The sequence below is a fragment of the Lates calcarifer genome, linkage group LG12 (assembly GCF_001640805.2).
Source record: "Lates calcarifer isolate ASB-BC8 linkage group LG12, TLL_Latcal_v3, whole genome shotgun sequence".
Taxonomy (NCBI): Eukaryota; Metazoa; Chordata; class Actinopteri; family Centropomidae; genus Lates; species Lates calcarifer.
The window spans coordinates 9445942-9458532 of record NC_066844.1 but is presented as its reverse complement, the minus strand read 5'-3'; the positions used below and the strand labels follow the sequence as shown (position 1 = coordinate 9458532).

General features: G+C 39.3%; 1 protein-coding gene across 50 annotated transcripts in view; it reads right to left on the bottom strand.

The window, feature by feature from the left end:
• The window catches only part of nfasca (neurofascin homolog (chicken) a), a 159692-nt gene that overhangs the window by 47804 nt on the left and 99297 nt on the right, over positions 1-12591 (bottom strand). For 20 of the 50 annotated variants that reach the window (XR_007814346.1, XM_051074716.1, XM_051074721.1 and 17 more), the window contains 2 exons: positions 11015-11185; positions 9670-9717 (listed from right to left, as the gene is read on the bottom strand). The exons of 12 other annotated variants lie outside the window; for them this stretch is intronic. Coding sequence is in view for 37 of the 38 variants with exons in the window: in XM_051074716.1 (XP_050930673.1) it covers positions 9670-9717; positions 11015-11185 (219 nt within the window). In the remaining variant the exon portion in view is untranslated. Of the gene's footprint in view, positions 1-353; positions 456-1903; positions 2029-2759; positions 2908-3451; positions 3619-3748; positions 3861-4040; positions 4185-4592; positions 4725-4811; positions 4997-5465; positions 5578-9669; positions 9718-11014; positions 11186-12591 lie in introns of all 50 variants that reach the window. 18 more of the 50 variants (XM_051074735.1, XM_051074728.1, XM_051074748.1 and 15 more) reach the window with 12 other exon arrangements.

The following is a 12591-nucleotide window of genomic DNA, read 5'->3' as shown; positions in this document are numbered from 1 at the left end:
ATTAACAGATTATAGTTATTATTTTATGACTTATAGACCCCCAGTATCATATTTATGAGATGGATTAAAATTGCAGCCTATTACAATGTATCTAATTTCTTCAGTAATGAGTATTTCTATTTCAGCATCCCTACATAATTTTTTCCTAAGCTTGGTGATTTGAGACACCTTTTTTAGCTCTCCTTTATTAATGTCATGTGCCTACAGGATGAAATTTACTTATGTAAGGACAGAATGAGATATATAATCAAACTTGTAACACAAGACAAAATTTTTGCAAAATAAGGGCAATTTATCCTTCCAGGATGTCCAGAAGAAGTGAGAGAGTACATGAGGAGTGAGCGTACACTGACCTGTGATAGGGCTCCTGTGGTCATTTCCAGGGATCCAGGTGAGGCGAACGCTGCGGGCTGCTGGGTCTGACAGATCCAGATCCATGGGAGGGTCTGGACGGTCTGCAGAGAAACATGGAATGACCTAACCTTAGCCTCCCATGGCAAACACATAGATGTAGACACACCATGCTGCATGCTGCAAAACATGTCACTCGTGCTGCACAGTGCCATTTATTTTCATGATCAGTTCTTCAATTTTAAGTAACAAACAACTTGCTGAACAGACATTTTCAGACTTAACATGAAATTAAATAATTTGACAGGATGGATTATGGTGCATGCATATAAAATCACTTTGTCTTTCTTCTCAAGCACACACAGAGAAAAAGAATCTTTGGCACATAATAACATTTTAACTATAATAAATATGATTAATTATAATATAACAGAGGAACAAGTTAAGACAGAGGCAATGAAAAATGAGACCTTAAGAAGACAAAATAAGCATAAAGACAGAATAGGGAAAGAAAAGAAAAACAAAGATTTCCATGCGAGCCGTGTGTTACCTGGAGGCAAGGCACTAGAGACTGAGGGGTTGAGGAGGCTTCTCTGTGGGGCGGGGTCAAGGACCAGGAAGTGAGTATAAGGTTAGAGTTTGCAGGTTAATCTACCAGCCAATCAACAGCAAGGGAGCACAGATGTTAACATGTCATTTAGAACACATTATATTAATGTTAGTCAGCCTCACTTCACTGCAGTTTGACACAATGATGCAAGCAATGTTTTTACAGATGAGACTTTGGCATCAGTGTCTGCTATATCTATCAAAGATGTAAGCCAGTTTTCTGAAGATATGTCCATAATCTCAAAACATTTGTGAAGTGTACAATGATGCAGAAATTTAAAGAGATTTCTCAAGGTGTGAGACTTCTCTAGGCTCAAATGAAATGTACTGCACTACTGCAATATTTCATTTAATAGTCTGTTGAATTATTATTCTTTAATTTGTTACAAAATAGAGTGGTTTATTTCTGTGATTCACTGTCATTAATGCAAAAGTATCTCATGTCAAATCAGTGCTCACAAAGGATGCTCAAACAGAGTCTACAGTACTGTTAGTGTTACTATAGCACTTTCACACACAGCACTACTCTATCCCAGTACGCTGCAACCAAACTGCTGAATCAGTAGGAGTAAGTAAGAGTTAAAGCTGAGCTAGGTAAGTATTTAGTAAACAGCATCAACAATAAAACATGCATGATTCCCATCTGAAGACAGAGCTGAAAAATAGTACAGTGTCAAGAAAAACACTTTCTAGAATATAAAACACTAACATTAAGAACTACTAGTGTGTGTCTGACTTGTAAAGACGTGAAACAAGGAGGGTAGTAAGGAATATTACTATTACTTGGACAATGTTATATATACTAATATATACTGAACCTTTAGTACATTCAACAAACAAGTAATATTAACATTTTAAATGGTTCAATGGGGTAATTATCTAGTGTTGATACGTAAACTGAAGCAAATGATGTGTTCCAGCACTCTTGTGTATGTGAGTGTACCTAACACAGTCAGGCGGGCTGAAGCTGAGTCCTGGTCTATCTCAGATTTAACAGTGCAGGTGTATGCTCCCTCATCACCCTCATTCACATTGGGGATGGTCAGCGACTCATCGTCCTTCTTCAGCCTGGGAGACACAGAGACAAACGACTGGAGGTTACTGTATTCAGTATACAGCAGCACAGTATCCTTGGTACCTTTCTTTTTTCAACTTTACACTTAATACTGGAAGAAAATTTATGTTTCTGTTGAAAGACGGTTGTAATTACTTATGAGCCGACTGAATTCCTAAAATACAGGGCATTTTTGTTCATTGTTGTTTGTTTGTTTGTTTTGGTAAAACATATCTGAAAGGTACTGAGCTTATAACTCTAAGGCAAGAAACAAAGATTCTAAAATAATTACTAAGTGTGGATTGCTCAAAGAAGACAAAGTAATGTGTTTTTAGTCCACTTCCCAACAAGACAATAGTGAGAGTACACAAACTGCTGGACATCATCATTTTCTTTATCTCTGAAGTGAGTAACTGGATTACCAGGTTGTATTAAAAAGTGTATGTGCATTAAGTTTAACATTTAATCTGAAAACTTCACAAAAGCACAATAGACCAGACACCAACTGAATCTTCAATGCCGAGTTTAAATTGTTTTGAGAGAAAACTGTCAGTGGCGTATGAAAAATAAGTTTACTGCTACAGATGTGGTAATGATTTACTGATTTTAAAATGAAAGCTTTACATTGACTTGTAGTTTGGATAAGGATGTTTTTCATTTAAAACTTTTGATATGGTCGTGGTGTTTTGACCCTCCAGATGTATCAAGTACTTTAAGAGTTAAGGCTACCTTGAAGTGCCATTACCTCCATCCGTGATTGAGAGGCTTGTCATCCTTCGTCCAAGCCACAGTGACAGGCAGGCTGGGATCAGACTTCACCTTACAGTCGAAACGAACTGTGGAGCCCCTGATGGCTGACTGGTGCTCGGGGGCTCGAACTATGCGAGTTGGCTCTGAGTTGGATGAGTCGGTGAGGATAAACACACACACACGCACACATGCTATATTAACTCACTCATTTAGATGCATGTAGGAATATCAGTGGAAGGTAAAATTGTGTCAGATGACTGACATCATAGAGTTGGATGTAACATGGTCCTACACTGTAAAATGACTGTTAGACTGTAAGACTAATGACTGTGAACAAAATCTTCCACCGGGCTTAGGTAACTTAACTTAGAATTCAGTTGGCAGGTCAATTTTAGAAAATGTACCGCCACAAGTCCTTTGCTGTGTACATCCAACACCCCACCAGCACTACATTGAATGCTGGGATAGATATCTTTGCAGCACATGCAGTTTGAATACAAGTCTGTTTGTTAGTAAATAGAAGATGAGGCACTTAATTAAAAGGCACAAGGTGTTTGCATATAAACCAAGAGTGCAGGCTGTTTGGCACAAGGAAAGGAAATCATTGATGATTATTATTTTACTTCTCAGGTTCATTGTGAGTTTGGACATTATGAGTCTAAGTGCAACAGCTACATAATGTCTGACCTTTGACCTCCAGGCGGACCTGGTTCTCAGCCTTGCCCAGGATGCTGTTCGCCACACAGGTGTAGGTGCCCTCGTCCTCTGCTCGGGCCCTTTTGATCTCCAGGGTGCCGTTGATGTAAACACGGTACTGACCTCCATCAAGCCCACTGCCCTGTCCATTCTTAAACCTACACACGTGGAGAAAACACATGGACATGGGTAAAAATAATGAAAATATTCACCTGAAAGCATCGGAGAAGGATGATGTGAAAGCCGATGTTTCTGGGTTCAAGTACACAAAAAACAATCGGTGCTCACCAGCGTAGTTCTGGCAGAGGGGAACCAAAAAATGGACAATCCAGGAAGGTGCGGTTGTTCTCGATGACTTTAATCAGCTGGTTTTTAGGGCCCAGCATCCTCGGAGGCATGTCTACAGGGAGAGAGATACTGGATTACACCTTTACCATTTCCTAACTGACAAGGACTCTACATATATCACACAATGTTTTGATTTTAGGACTTGGGGAAGAGCGAGGCTAAGGCATACAGATGTATACAACTCCCACTGCTCTGTTAACTTTTGACATTGACCTCCCACTCTATGTCTCACCAAGCACACTGACGAAGGCATTGGCTAGCAGGTAGCCATGCTGGTTGGAAGCATTGCACTGATAGACAGCGCTGCTTCCCATCTGTACCGAGCGGAAGATGATGGTGTCACCCAACACCTCTCTGTTCATGTTGGGGGGAGAGCCTGGGGTAGGAGGAAGAGGGAATAGGATGACAAACAGACAGGCGGTTAAGACATTACAGAAAAGATATCACAAATGTGAAGGGCAGCTCCTCAATTAAACATGTCACTCTCACCAGTCACATACATAGATAATAATAATCGTAATAATGACACAATAATACTAGCATAAAATGAATGAATGTCACATTTCTGACAATCTGTGTAATAATGTGTAAAATTAGTTTTGTAATTAATCACGGTAATGTTAAAAACTTGCGAGCTAAATGATCAATAATCAATGATAATATTATGATATTAATATTAGAATACATAGACATTAAAATTTTTACAACTGTTAGCTAACAATCCTGTTATCTTACTGGCTGACAGCAAAGAAAGAAAGAAAGAAAAAAGAAAAGCTACACCTACTATCTATAGGCTGTCCATTTATCAGCCACTGAATGTTAGGTTTAGGGTTGCCGTTGGCCCGACACACCAGGCGCCCATTCTCATCTGGGGCTAGCACCAGATCTGTAGGTTTGTCCAGCCAGTAAGGAGCCGCTGTGGAACACAGGCAGTGAGGTTAGCAGGATGAACTCACTCACAAGTTAATATATTTATAAAAACACATAATCATGACCTCCTCACCTTTCACTTGGACGAAGATGGAGTGGCGAATGCTGCCTAAATGATTGTTGGCCATGCATACATACACCCCAGCATCCTCCTCTGACACACTGACAATCTTCAGGGTCTTGTTGAAGTTCTCTAACTTCACTTTCTGTGCAGGAAGGTCCCCGCCCTTCTTAAACCACTTGATGGCAGGTGTGGGTCTGTGAGGGAGGAGTGACACAATCAGAAGTCATTTTTCACAAGTAACTTTGTAAATTGTAGTGACATGTTATGGCTAATTGGACCAGTTACAGATACTGTTAACAGGTGAGGAAATAACTACAAACTAAGCCCAAAAAACAAACATTCTTGCTCATCCTTCTTTGGTCATTTTTTAAAAATCATGTCTGTAAGACTATGAATTCGCATTTATTTTCTTGTTGGAAGGTACAAGCAGCCACGGTTACATTTTTTAATATTATAATCTCAAGATCATATATCATTCTATTGTCTTAGGATAATGAGGATGTCTTCTTTTAATAAAGGGTTAGTCTTGAGAAAACAAAATGTGGTTCTCTTAGTTAAGAAAGAGAAGCTGACCTTGTGTTTTGATAATTATCCTGGTGCTATTCAATGGTACTACAATCACTACTGGAGTGTGTGTGTGTGTGTGTGTGTGTGTGAGCTCACAGTCCAGCAGCAATACACTCCAGCAGTAGTTGCTCGTCTCGTAGCACCATTTTGGAACTCTCACTGCCTGACGGTGAGAGGAAGGTCGGCGTAGACTCAGCTACTTTCCGGCCTACAGACGAGGAATGAGGAGCGGTTAATACACACAAACACATTCAGAATCTAATCCAAGACCATTACAGTTTATTTTTGTAGTATGACTCACTTCCTACAAGGAGCTAAATATCCCCTTTGTGGGCACTGCCACGTAGATCTAACACTATTACTCTGATCATTTCCTTGTGGCTGTGTTCCATCTCCACCAGGCTTTGGCTCTCTCTGCAGTTTGTAGTGAGGCCAAGTTTCCTGTAAACAGGTCTAACTCTCTCTGGTTTCTCTCACAGGAGGACATTAAGAGATGCAGAAACAACAACAGGGTCATTGATCTTGCTTTATGTTTGCCAGAGGAGCAGAGGTGGCAGTGGTTGCCATTAAAATCTTAAATAAAGCAGCTGATAAAACTTGTCCAGTTTTTCTGCTGTAATGAGATTAGTTCAACATCAAAATCGAGTATATATTAGGGTCATGTAGTTGATGCATTAGTCTTCAGCCCCATGTTAAACTTTCTGTAGGGCTTGGCTAAGGCATTAAGCCTTTGTGGCAACAAAGTGGTTGCCTTGCCAAAACTAGACCCTTTGGAACAGAACCTTGTTTTTTCTTTGAGGGTGGCTTTTAGACTGTAAGGCCTTTTATAATCCACACACATCATTCAATGACTGGGAAGGAGGAGGGATGATAAAGACCTACAAGCACATTTAGTGAAATAGTATAGCATTAGTTTTGCTTTAGTTGGTTGGAAAAAAGTAGAAAATGATTTATAAATAGACATTTAAGCATAAATTAATAAAAAACAGAGTTCAGCTCAGTTATTATTATTATTGTTCTCAACTGAAATGAATAGCATTTTTGAGGGGGCAAAGGTGCTCAAAAAGTCATGAAACTTTGCATGAGTCAGACCTGTGAAAAGTTTTACTTGGTATTGTTTATTGGTGTTGTTCATGGATTTGCCAAAATGGTCCCAATGTTTTGAAATTCAGTAGGCACATGTAACATTGGGAGACGTACAAAAAAGCCAACAGGAACCATGCCCTAAGCCCAACAGGAAGTCATTTTGAATTTATTGTACAATTTTTCCCATTTCCAAGTGTTGTACTTTAACATCAGATCAATTTCAAGTCTGGTCAGTCTAAATGAAAAAATATTGCAATGTGAAATTGTGAAGCTTTTGAGTTTTCACAGAGCAGCCTGTCCATGGGGGCACAGTGAATTATGATACAGACACAGCCCAAACTGCTCCAAACTTCACGTTTGATAAAAGTCAAGGCCTGAACACATCTACTTACTAGTATTCAGCAATAGTCTCAGTGCCACCTACTGGCAACAGGAAATGACGTGTTATAATATCCATTTCAGATCAGATCAGAAATACCTATCACAATTAGAACAAGCAAAGAGGGTACTTTTCAAGTTTAAGGGCAAGAAGTTAGAGGCTTAAGAACTTTTTAGGTTCAATCTGTGCATGTGGCTGCCTTCATGCATGATACAAACATGCAACTGATGGACACAGTAAGTGATGTTAAAATCATTCTTACAGTATCCAACATTCATTGTGACAGACAAAGTTTGTTCTATTCTATTCTGTTCTATTCTCCAAGAAGGCTAGGGCTTATCTTGTACTTCATCCAGTTCTATATAGCACTGTAAATGATAATTAATTGATAACAACTCATTGTTTGCAACTTCACCACTGACTTAACTGGTTAAAAAAATAAATAATTTGCTTATTATAATACAGACTCATTTTTCTGAATCTTTGATCCTTAGACTTCTAAACAGCACATTTCCAATATGCTCCAATCTCAGAACAAATGCTGCAGACACCGAATTCAGTCAGCAGAGAGCTACAGCCCGCTGAGAAGTGTGTGGGATTAAATTAGCATTAGCCTCCTTTGTGATTCAGATCTGTATGGGATTAAAGCATCTGTCAGTGGTTAGCTTCTCCAATGGCCAGCAAACACACAGGAGTGGATGAGGAGGATCTATTTTTGTTAGTGACACTGGGAGGAGAAGAACAATGACAATAGGAAGAAACACACAGACGAAGGCATTGAGGGTCAGTGGCAACAAATGCCAAAGTGCTTAGGTACACAATCATTATAGTGGATAGATAAGGCGATACAGAGAGCAGTTTACTGATAATGCTGGCAGGGCTCGGGATGCACTGGAGCCTTAGACTCCTTCCCATCCACAAAAAAGACAGAATTGTGGTCTTTACTTCTGAGTGCATTTGATAGAGATTGGTAGAAAAGTAGCTAGCACGCGTGCATGTGTGTTCGACAGCCGTCCCCATCACTTCCCCACACTAACATACAAATATGTATGAGAGCAAAGGTGGGAGGTGGCAACTCTTATTTCCATAAATACATGACTATTAATGACCACAGCGTGAATCCAGACTGAATATTCATCATGTGACCTAATCCTCCAGTGCTAGAGCCTCATCGGTATCTTCAGTCTCACTGGGCCGTAAGCTTAGTCTGACAGAGGGAGCATCTTCTCCCTCAGGGACATATCCCACGTACTCCTGGACACACACACACACACACACACACACACCCACACACCCCACCCCAACTCACTCAATGCCACATATGCTGCTGCTTTCGCTGTGATCTGTTCCCTCCAGCTAAGGCTCATTCAATAGGTGCGTGCCATAATGAATATACAGATTTAATTCTCTCTGTGCCATATAGTTTAATTAAGGGTAATTTGTGTTCTAATTGTTATATGTTTATTCATTACATGTGATCATTTAACACCGACTGAAAGGTGAAATGAACAGATTATAGACTAAATTAGATGAACATTTATTTCGACTGTGTGAGTGCATATTAGTATCAAGGTTAGACTAGTCACACCAGTTTTTGACATTTAAACTCCTTTTTTCAGACAGTGATTTGAGTATATACTGTAGTTAAATGACAAATTCAATTAAGATCAATGTAGGCCAGATAATTGGTGCATTTTAAATAAGGTATTGGAAGTGAATTATGGAACTGAAAATAATCTCCTGTGGACCCTGCTTATTGTCCATCCATCCATCCATGATCTATACCACTTATCCTTTAGAGGGTCGCTGGTGGGCTGGAGCCAATCCCAGGTGACGCTGAGTGAGGGGTGGGGTACACCCTGGACAGGTCACCAGTCTGTCACTGGACTGATCTACAGAGACAAACAACCATTCACACTCACATTCACACCTACAGGCAATTTATACTCCCCTGCTTATTGTATAATTTAAAATAATAAATAAAAAAAAAAAAACAGTAAAATGTGGCAAATGTTGGGTTAGCATTTCCAGGATTAATGTTAATCCTGGAAATGCTGGGTATCAGGATATGCAGTCATAAATCTACTGGACCCTAAGACATTGTATCTGCTTAGGCTATAGACTGTGGCTGTCCCCACTGGCTTGATTTTGCAGTTTCATCTGAATGCCTCAGTAGCCCAGCTATAATCTCTGTTTACTTTACTCCACTAGCCATACCAATAATAACTACTTATATAAGAAACTGTTACGCACCATTCTCTGAACTAATGCACCTTTTAGGAATCCGACACTCCTAATGTCACCTGTGCTAAGAGTAAATACTTGGCAGTATGACCCATCACATTTAATTTGACTAGTATGCAAGAAACAACAATTCAAGCACTTTCTAATTCTGTAGCTCACAACTCTCATGTAGCAGTATCTTCTCTTGACTAGGTTTTATGATCCTGAGTAGAAATGCTTTTTTGATTCTTTTTTTAAATTATCTAAATGCAGTTTTTGCCAAGACAAGAATAAAACTCCAGACGACATGCTGAAGGCATGTCAATTTTGTGATTTCATTCTCTGTCCAATTCTCTGTTCAAACAGCTTCAATCCAAAAAACTATAATGAAAAATTTATGTCTTAAAAGAAATACAACAACCCATTCTCACTTTTCCACATGAAACCATAGAGCAAATTCTATGCCTGCAGAGAGCAGTTAGGAGGTTAGGATAGTGTTCAAGATCAGTCTGAGGTCAGTGGATGGCCAGCAGGTTAGTGTGCTAGCCACATTGCTAACATGACTAAGCAGGTGGACAGGAAGCGAAGCTGTCCTGACAGGAAGTGACTCACCACCATAGGGGTCAGTGGCATTGTAAGATGTGTCATTATACGGCTCCTCTGAAAACACAGGTACACATAGTTGATCATCAGTTCGCTCACAGACAACATACAGAGAGCGTGATGGTACACAGTGGCAGGGGTGTAACGATGCACCATGGCGCGATGTGTTGTGATTCAGAAATGGTGATGCTAGAAAAATGTATCGCAATGTGACTGATGAACTGAGCGCTGTGTGTGAAGTAATCCTTTACACTTCTGTGAGAGATTGCAATGTGTTAAAACAAGACTGGGAAAACAAAAGTGAAGGTGAAAATTAAAGTGAATGGATTTGAACTGCTGTTGTCTTATCTTTACACAGCCTCTGACGATGAAACAGTTTCTGGCTGTTTCTGGTTCTGTTCAGTTGGATGTCTGTACACAGCTCACTTTTTTGGTGACCACTAATCAACTGACTGTGTGACTATAGCCAGTTGATCTGTCTCTTACTCACAAACTCACTATAGACGGACTGACGGCATTGGCTATCCTAGCCACATAATAAGGCTACAAAAAACCATTAATGCAACACTTTAAAATACTGTAGTTACAATGGTAACATTCATCTCATTCAAAACTGTGTAGTCAAATACAATGAGACATAATCCATTTTTACTTCCAGGGGAGAAACATTGCCTTATATTACAGCCAATACCATTATTCTTTCTTTTGTACTGTGGTCTGAAGAATAAGAAAGCTTTTATTTTTACATTTTGACTGGAATTTAGTTTACAGTAAGGAAAACACTAAGAAATTGGATATATATTGGTTTTGTGGAAACAAGAGATTTTATGTTTGCAGTTTATACAAAGAAGGAATAAATAAGAACACTAAGATTTAGTTTGTTTTCATCCTTTGTTCATTAAATATATCCTTAGATGTATTGTGAGTGTATTGAAACGTCAGTTCTGTATTGAGTATCAAACCGAATCATGAGTTGATTGAATCGTTACACCCCTACATAGTGGTGTTGAGGTTTTGTGAGCAAAGCTGACAGAAAAGATTTCACATTACATTGAGAGAATCCAAAATTTCATGTCCTCACTTTTCTCCAGCAACCTGAGAAAATATCACAGATTTCATGCATGCCATGTCATGTCATTACATCACTTCTAGATGTGTGTCATATTCCATTTGAATTCGACTGGTATGCCATCAAAAAACAAACATGAAGAGAGAACTCCACCACAGAGTTTGTATACTGTTGCTGTATTAGGTTCAGTATTCAGTTAAATTAATGACTGTATTAACTTGTGAGTATTTGAGGGCATAACTCAGAAATCAATATGGGATCCAGGTGTGTGTATTGTCTACTCACTGGTCTGAACCTTAAGTGTGAAGGGGTTCTTCTGCTGGATGGTGTGTGTGAAGAGGAAGCGAGCATTGCAGCTGTAGTCTGTGTAAGCATCTTGGGCAATAACATTGGAAAAGTAGAGGTCTCCATTCAAACCCATGGACACTCTCTTATCCTGAGGGATTGGAGTCATAGCTAGAAGACACAAGAGGACAGAGAGAAATTCAAAATGGAAACGAAAAAGGGATAATAAAAACCACATGAACTATTTTGCACAGTAGCTATTAAAAACTGAAGCATCACCAATGGCAAGTAGTTACACGTTGCCATTAACCATTTCTTTTCCAAAAGCACTGAGCCAAAGACATGGATTTGCAGTTTAAATGTTAAACTTAAATTTGAGGAACCTTCCCATTGGACAAGAGATAAAAGAAGACGAGATGATGGACACACATTATGTTTGTTGGGAAAATTTGAAGTCATACTTTATTTCATGGGTCTGTAATTTCCTTGTCTCCTGGGAAATTTCCTGGGGACAGCTATGTAATTGTTGATGCAACTAATTAAAAAACAGTTGCATTATGTGTAGGCTCCAGCATTTCTTTGCTATAAAAGTCCCACAACTTTATGGAAGTGAAGTGCAATACTAAATTACTTAAGTAACCCTTTAATTAAGTAGGACTATATCATGCTTTTACACTCACAAGCACTTTACTTAGAACATCATGCTAATACTGGCTAGAACTTCCATTTTCTCTAAAAACGGCCTCAGTTCTTTGTGGTATGGATTCCAGAAGATGTTGGAGACTCTGCTCCATGTTGACATAACTGCATCACATAATTTCTGCAGATTTGTCAGATGCACATTCATGCTTCCAATCTCCTGTTCTATCACATCCAAAAGGTGCTCTACTGGATTGAACCCAAAGTGGTCTTCAGCTGTTGTAGTCCATCCAGCTCAAGGTTGGACATGTTGTTCATTCTGAGATGTTTATCTGCTCAACACGATTGTAAAAAAGTGGTTATCTGAGTTACTGTAGTCAGCTCCAACCAGTCTGCCCATTCTCCTCTGACCTCTCTCATCACCATTCTGAGTAAACTCTAGAGACTGTTGAGACATTAACTGTCTCTGCGTGATTGTATGCATTGCACTGCGGCCATATAATTGGCTGGCTAGATGACTGCATTAATAAGGGTGTATATATACTGTATATACATGCCTTTCAGCCAATAATTGATTTGAATATTGAGTGTATTTTAGCGTGGTTGTAGATTATATATTTATGACTCTAACCACACACATCCTCTGCAGTGGAAGTGTACTGTTTCTTGATTTTAGTTCAGGTCATCATGTACTCCTCTGTTGTTCATGTTACCACCACCAACTGAACTAAAAATATATTACTAAAATGTAGAAGCAAAGATCCCTTTAATGCCAAACTCTAGGCTGATTGCTTATATTCTCATGTATAATTGTTCAAGTTAGCTCTGGTAACCTTGGTGATGTGTCATCCTACAGTCACTACAGGCAAATGTTAACTTGCAGTACCCCCACATAAACGTCCAGACAGATTGCCAGCCACACTCTGATATGAGCCTTA